The 8,439-nt window shown below is 38.5% G+C and overlaps 1 protein-coding gene across 3 annotated transcripts in view; it reads right to left on the bottom strand.

Annotated features, from left to right (window-relative positions):
• Nucleotides 1-2,459: 2,459 nt before the first annotated feature.
• The window catches only part of furina (furin (paired basic amino acid cleaving enzyme) a), a 218,949-nt gene continuing 212,969 nt past the window's right edge, over nt 2,460-8,439 (bottom strand). For 2 of the 3 annotated variants that reach the window (XM_073906893.1, XM_073906892.1), the window contains exon 16: nt 2,460-7,280. In XM_073906893.1, the coding sequence (XP_073762994.1) occupies nt 6,670-7,280 (611 nt within the window). In that variant the 3' untranslated portion in view covers nt 2,460-6,669. 3 annotated transcript variants of the gene reach the window in all.

The raw sequence follows: 8,439 nt of genomic DNA, 5'->3' as shown, positions 1-8,439 counted from the left end.
AATTTAACACAAGTAGAATTAGAACCTGTTTGATAAACAGTAAATGTTAGCTTTAAGTTTTATAGATTAAGTAAGAAATAAATGACATTGAGCCATTGAGTTATTAGAAAATAAGGCAAAGCCGAGGTACTGCTACCTCAGGTGTGCACAAACTAGAGATGATTATTCTGCTTACCACACCTAAAGACTGTTCAGTTGTTGTGTTTCAAGACATTTATCAGTAATTTTACCCTCAAACAGCTGAAACTAGCAGTAGTTTCTCACACATCTCATCTAAAGCTATTTGTTTTGACTTTATTGTTGACTGTTGTAGCTGTGAAATACAGCTGAAATCATTCGGTGTAGTGATAAATGAAACAGTACTGTGCTCTACTGAAACTACTTTAGCTGTGTTTATCTGAAAATAACGGCATGATAACCTTCATGCATGTTCCTTTGCCTTAGTCCCTTATTTATCAAGGGTCGCCACAGCAGAATGAACAACCAACTATTCCAGCAAATGTTTTGGGCACAGTGGATGCCCTTCCAGCTGCATCCCAGTACTGGGAAACACCCATACACACTCACATTCACACACTCATAGACTACGGCCAATTTAGCTTATTCAATACACCTATAGTGCAAGTCTTTGGACTGTAGGGGAGGAAACCCACGCCAACATGGGGAGAACATGCAAACTCCACACAAAAATGCCAACTGACCCAGCTGTCGCGCGTCTGTTAGGATGAATTATTTTATAAATGACACTTGATATGGTCTCATGTGAGAATGTTTTGCTGAGGTTTGCTCATCATTTGTGGTGCACTGATGTAACGCTGTACAAACTGAGGGAAGTTGTCTGGAAGTTCACACTTGTTGCAAAATTGGCAAAGCCGAGATCGTTTCATTTTCATTTCATTATCACAGTGTTTCCCAGTCACGGTTTTAAATAAACAGCAGACGCACCAACCAGTAGGTAAACAGTTTGATAGATTGGATTCTACAAACACACACATTTAATAATAAATAAATAAAAAACACTCAAAAGGTTTTCTGTTAGTTGTGGTGTACTGGCCACATTATTGGGTACAACCGGGTTGGACCCTCTTAGCCTTCAGAACTCTCTTTATCCGTTGTGGCGTAGATTTAACAAGGTGCTGAAAATATTCCTCAGAGATTTTGCTCCATATTGACATGAAAGCATCACACAGTTGCTGCAGATTTGTCAGCTGCACATCCATGATGTGAATCTCCCGTTCCACCACATCCTAAAGGTGCTCTATTGGATTGAGATCTGGAGACTTTGGAGGCCATTTGAGTACAGTGAACTACTTGTCATGTTAAAGAAACCAGTCTGAGATGATTTACGCTTTATGACATGGCGCGTTATCCAAAGTGTGCCAAGAAAATATCCTCCACACCATTACTCCACCACCACCACCAGCCTGAACTGTTGATACAAGGCAGGATGGATCCATGCTTTCATGTTGTTGATGCCGAATTCTGACCCTGACCAGGCAACATTTCTCTAGTCTTCTATTGTCCATTTTTGGTGAGTCTCTGCGAACGGTAGCCTCAGTTTTCTCTTCTTAGCTGACAGGAGTGGCACCCGATTTGGTCTTCTGCTGCTGTAGCCCATCCGGCTCAAGGTTGAACATGTTGTGCATTCAGAGATGCTCTTCTGCAGACCTCGGTTGTAACGAGTGGTTATTTGAGTTACTGTTGCCTTTCTATCAGCTCAAACCAGTCTGGCCATTCTCCTCTGACCTTTGGCATCAACAAGTCATTTGCACCCATAGAACTGCCGCTCAGTGGATATTTTGTTTTTCTGATCATTCTCTGTGAACACTAGAGATGGTTGTGTGTGAAAATCCCAGTAGATCAGCAGTTTCTGAAATACTCAGACCAGCACGTCTGGCACCAGCAACCAAGCCACATACAAAGTCACTTAAATCCCCTTTCTTCCCCATTCTGATGCTCGGTTTGAACTTCAGCAGATTGTCTTGACCAAGTCTACATGCCTAAATGCATTGAGTTGCTGCCATGTGATTGGCTGATTAGAAATTTGCGTTAACAAGCAGTTGGACAGGTGTACCTAATAAAGTGGCCGGTGAGTGTATATAAAATGAGCTGAAACACAATTTTGTATTTTTTTTTTCTTTGAGGGAGGATAACGGAGTTGTTTTATATGCAATCCACATAATTGTGACTTATTTCGTTCATGTTGTCCTCACACAAATCCATTGTGCAGAACCCAACATGTTTGTACAGTGTAACAACCTTTTTTGTAGCGTATGGTCAAAAATGACTTGTGAATTCATCGCTCGCAACACTTCAACCACAACAGGATGCCATTTATTTTTACCTCAACATTTTCCTTTCTCTTGTCAGAGCATTTCAGCCACCCACTTTCAGCGCAGACCCAACATTATTCTGACTACCCATCAATAACACAACACACAGCTCATAAGACAAAATGCTTACGTTTGCATAGATCTTTATTTTTTGTATAATCTATAATTCGCATATTGACATCAATTAAATAAAAAGAAAAAAGAAGAGCAAAGTAATCTTTAAATTACATGTAAATGACAATGCACCATATATATAGTACAAAAATAGGCCTTATTTCTTATATAGTCGTCCCGTCTCAGGTAGTCATACAAATGATTGGTGTTTTCTACTGGGGGATCTACAAGCATCAGTTGACTCTTCAAATAAAAGTGAAAATAATCCTATGACTACAGAAGGTTGTCCTTGAGCACACGCGCGCACACACACACACACACACACACACACACACACACACACACACACACACACACACACACACACACACAATGCGATCATTGCACCATCAGGGTGAAAACATATCAAGCGTGGCTTACTGTAATTAAAAACTGCTTTGCTACAGCAGTGTTCAGACCACAACCACCAGCTAAACTAGTCATTCGACAGCACCTTCGAAGCATTTTCTCGGAGACAATGCGTATAGCCACACTGCAACAGCACAACTCAACATAGCAAAGAGAGAAAACAATCCACCACAATATTATCTAGATGTGTTTTTCAGGTCAGGCGTCACTCTAAGGCAAGCAGATTTTCATCTTGTGGTCTTTGGTCGTGCCTTTTGTACACTTTAAGGCTTTCCAAAACACAGCTGTAATAGCAGATGGGTTCCGCAGGGGGGCGGAAGAGCTCAGCGTGGGCCAACTTTCACTCTGAGCTTAAAAGAATCGAGTGGGAGAGGTAAATGTATACAAAAATGCTCCAAAAAAAAAAAAAGGGAAAAAAAATACAATTTGGCCCAGCATACCCTAATTAATATGATATGAATGAATGGACTATCTCGAGTTTAGTAATTGGCTGTAAAAAATTATGATAATAATAATAATTTTAAAAAAAGGAAAACAAGAACCCATGCATGCAAAAAAGTGAAAAAGAAAACTTTTAAATTAAAAAATATATATTTAAAATAATGTTGATATGCAAAATCAAATAGAAGTGAAAAAAAAATTAATATATTCCTATTTATTTTTGACTAATATGCCCAATGTTCAACACAAGGACAGTGAAAAAGTGATTATCTTATCATATATCGAGATTGAGCCTTTTGATGACTGTGGAATGGGGAGTGAACGGTGCCAAAACCCAAACATTATTAAGTCATTTGATGTGCAATAGCTGTGAAAATCTAGTGTGCCACAAATTAATATCTACTGTTGGTTTATGGACCTTGCGATTGAAAAAGTGTCAATGAACAGATCACACTTCACATTTAATAATAATGATAATAACTCCTGTTGACACCCTGATAAAAAAAAAAAAAAAAACAAACATCCAAGCTAAACTAAGGGAAGGATGAGTATGGTGCAAGTAGTTTATCCTTATCCATTTCGTTTCACCAATAATTATATGATAAGATAATACTAGTCGCACAGATTTAATGGAAATTATTGTAAAGATACGGCATTTGTTGACCGTGAATATGTGATTCGGATAAATAAAGAAGAAAAAAATATTAATATATTCTGGTTGAAGCGTACTACTACTACTACTACAGTAGTAAGCAAAAGAAAAGGAGGTGATGAGCAGATAGAAGAGCTCGTCTGGATCATCAAAGCCCTATTTTTTATTATTTTGATCTCAAGTAGAGCTCTTTTACACCCTATAATAAATGGATTAGGAAGCCTGGAGCCTTCATTGCGTTTTAAACCCTTGACTGGAGGACAGAGTTCGATATAACAGTTGAACGATGCTGCCGTTAATATTTTCAAGATTTTTTCTTCATATACAGTCAGCTGTTGTCAAATATGAAAACACAAACTGTTTTCATTTACTCGAGTTATTTCAAACCTGTATGAGATCTCACTTTTAAAAGCATAGTTCACCTAGGAATGAAGATTTGCTGTTAATTTATTCTCTCAGGTCTTATGAGAGTAAAAAAAACAACAACATACAGGTAAAACTAAATGAGTACCTTTAGTTCCTGACAATACTTATTCTTAGATTCGATTCATTACTGCCCTCTTTAAAGTACATTTCATTGCACAGACCAGTTTTTCAGATAGTTGTACTTTTCTATTTATTCTTTTTTACTCATTACTATTTTTTACTCTGAAAAGGTTGTAGATTTAGAGCAGGGGTGTCCAAACTCAGTCCTGGAGGGCCAGTGTCCTGCAAAGTTTAGTTCTAACCCTAATCACACCCGGGCTAGCTAATCAAGCTCTTACTAGGCTATCTAGAAGCATCCTTGCGGGTGTGTTGAGGCAAGTTGGTGCTAAAATCTGCAGGACACCGGCACTCCAGGAGGAGTTTGAACACCACTGATTTAGATTAATGTTTCATAAATCACCAAAAGTGACTTTAACTAAACGTCAATCAGATTGTGAATAAATGAACAGCAAGTTTTCAGTCAATCCTTTTACAACTAGAGACTAAATGAGGACGGAAGTGTGTCAACATCCAAAATGAAACTTGTGCAAGATTTGTGCAAGGTAAACATTGCTATTTAAGTCTATGTTTGCAAATAACCATTAATCCATCTTTTCAAATGCCAGATTTAATTAAAATGATGCAGTAAAAGTTTCATTTTGATATTTTTTTGACATTTACGAAACGAGTGTCGACGTGTAGCTGTAAACATTTGCAAACTATATTTATGGAGCTTTTTAAAATCATTTTACACATCTCTCTCACAGTTCCCTCTTCTATTTATGCTCAAAGAAGTTTGATTTATGAAATATTGCAGTTATGCGCATTAAATTCACTCTAGATGATATAAATAAGAAAAAATTTGCTTTGCCGTCGTGATTTTGCCAGTGACGAATGACAATGATCCATCCCCATTTATGTTTGCGATATCATACATATTTTGCAGTCATACAGGTCTGAAAAGTCACAAGAGTGAGCGAATGACAATTCATCTTTTTGGAGAATTATTCCTTTATCCAGCTTACATGAGTTTGCTAAAACAAAATCCTAAATTCAGCAATTTCAATGCTCTAGAGGGAGCAGTGAGCTCTACTAGCAGCACAGCGCTCTCCTCTCCATGTCTGACCATGTGCTATGGAAATATAGTGATATGTTCTTCTGGAAGGCTCCCTGCGCAAAGCCAGTGGATCTGAGACACTGCAGCCCTGACCCACATCATACAAACACACTTTCACACTCATTCACTCATCTAAAAAAAAAAAAAAAAAAATAGTTTTGATTTTCTCACACTCAATCATTTAAATCTTGAAATATTTCCCTTAAAGAAACACTTTTCTTTGCAAATAGGCTCATTTTACAGCTCTCCTAAAGTTAAAAGCCGAGTTTAACCATATTTTAACTAATTAGGCTGATTTCTGGGTATGGGGGAAGCACTTTTAGCTTAGCTTAGCATAAATCATTAAATCAGATTAGCCCATGAGCATCACGCTCATAAAAAACAGAAAACAAAAGGTTTTTGATCATTTTCCTGGTCAAAGCTGGACTCTCCTGTAATTAAATCGTGTACTGTAAGACCGACAGAAAATTAAAAATGGCATTTTTCTTGTCAGATATGCCCAAGATCTAAACTTTGCTGCCATACCATGAGTGCAGGTGCAATGATATTACACAGCGAGAGTATAGATCCTAGCCATATTAGCCTAGAAAGTAATTTAATTTTAATTTTCTGTTGGTCTTCCTACACAGTGTAACCAGTCAAGCTTTAAATAGGAAAATTATGGAGACTCTGGTCATTTTTAAAGATGCTAATGGTCTAATCTGATTCAATGATCTATGCTAAGCTAAGCTAAAAGCGTTCCTGAAAGACCCATAGATCAGCTGAATGGATTCAAAAATGGTAAAACACAACAATTTACCTGCAGATGACATGTAAACTGAGCATATTTCAAAAATAAGTGCTCCTTTAAAATCTCACTAGGCAAGAGAAAGCGCCCAAAGTATAGACTTATGTTTTATTGTAGATTTGGGACAATCGTTTTCACCCTGGCCATTTTAGATTGGAAGCTTCCCACGATGAGGCACCAAAAGATCAAACACCCAAGTGAATCATGGCTCAATTAACCCAAGAGAAACGGAAAACCAACCCAAAACACCGCAAAAAGTGAGTATTCAGAGTATTCAGACGAACCCCAGAAGGAAAATGCACAAAAATCAAATCAAAAGAGAGACAACAGTGCAGTAGATGCTAGAGAAGGGTTAAAGAGCACTTTGTGTTTTGATAAAGGCAGTCCTCTCGTTGTGGATACCAAATTCCTCGTTTTCCGACTCCTCTTCGTCTTCCCTCCAGACACTCGGGATGCCCTTATAGGCGACTTCGGTGCGGTTCAAGCCCCATCCAACCAGTAATCCAGACCCTGGCTCTTCTTGGCCTAAGTGCTGTTTTTTCTGTCCAAGCGTGCGCAGCTGCAGCAAACCGAAAACACCCACAAACGTGGCCACGATGAAGGCACAGCTGAGCACGGCCACAATGGCAGGCAGGCTGGATGAGAGCGCGGGCTGGTGCACAAAGGACAAGCTGTCGCCCTGTGCCTGGAACAGTCTGCCGTCCGGAGACTCGCGCTGGATCTGGTTCTGATGCAGGCAGGTGCCGGTCAGCGGGCCCAGGTGGCTGTGTGGCGGACAGGACAGGCAGTCCTGAGGCCCTGTCCCGCTGCAGGTGAGGCAGACGGAGTGGCAGGGCAGGCAGGCAGGGTGGAGGACGGATGACAGCTCATTATTGAGGATAGTGGGACGGGAGCCTTCTGTGAAACCAGCAGGACAGTCTCTTACACAGCCCTTCTGGTACAGGTAGAAGCCGGGGTTACACTCTGTGAGAGGAAGAAGAAGACACTTTAGGGATGAATTCAAGCTAAACTTGATTTTAGCCCTCATGTGTTGTTGGGGATGATTTGATCCTCCATTTTGAGTCTTAATATGACCAAAACTTTGTTTGTGTTTCAGCAAATGGAATGATTTTTGTTGACAAACCCTTTTTTGACACATATTTTGCTTTTTACACTCTGGGCAAAAGTACTACCCTTTCGTTATGTTCGGGGCTGTTTTTGCCCCATTGACTTCCATTATAATGACATCTTTTGATTGCAAAGCCATGACAGCATATAATCATGAATTCTTGATTGTTGATAGTTTTCCATGTTGGGAAGAGGTACAATTTTTTTTTGTACTGTTGATTGCAGTGCAAAAAAAGCTCCTGTCTCCTGCCTCCTATATGGAGTATAATGTATGTGTGTGTGTGAGACCTTTGAAGAAGACCATACAGAAGACATCAGCAGAGGCAAGTGCAGCTTTACTAGTGTATTCAGCATTGATCTCCATTGCATTCAAAAAAGGAATTATGTTTTTATTCTATTATGGAAACATTTCATTCTAAAAATGTTAAAATATTTATGAATTAATAATGAAATAAATTAGGGAATTACCAATGGAAACTTCAATGTAATAAACACTCAGAGCAAGAAAAGCTTCACAGTGTGTCTGATAATGTTTTTTTTTTTTCTTCTGGAGAAAGTCTTATTTCGGCCAGAATAAAAGGTCAAAATTATTAGCCCCTTTAAGGAATATTTATTTTCGATAGTCTACAGAACAAACCATCATTATACAATAACTTGCCAAATAACCGTAACCTGCCTAGTTAACCTAATTAACTCTGTTAAGCCTTTAAATATCACTTTACGTGTATAGAAGTGTCTTCACAAATATCTAGTCAAAAAGTATGTACTGTCATCATGGCAAATATAAAATAAACTAGTTATTAGAGAGGAGTTATTAAAACTATTATGTATTGAAAAAAATCTTCTCTCCGTTATGTTATGTATGTATATGTAAATGTATGTTATGTATGTAAATAGTATATAAATATATATATATATATATATACACACACACACACACACACACACACACACACACACACACACACACACACACACACACACACACACACACACACACACACACACACACACA

The sequence above is a fragment of the Danio rerio genome, chromosome 7, assembly GCF_049306965.1.
Source record: "Danio rerio strain Tuebingen ecotype United States chromosome 7, GRCz12tu, whole genome shotgun sequence".
NCBI classification, from domain to species: Eukaryota; Metazoa; Chordata; class Actinopteri; order Cypriniformes; family Danionidae; genus Danio; species Danio rerio.
This window is presented reverse-complemented; position numbering and strand designations above follow the sequence as displayed.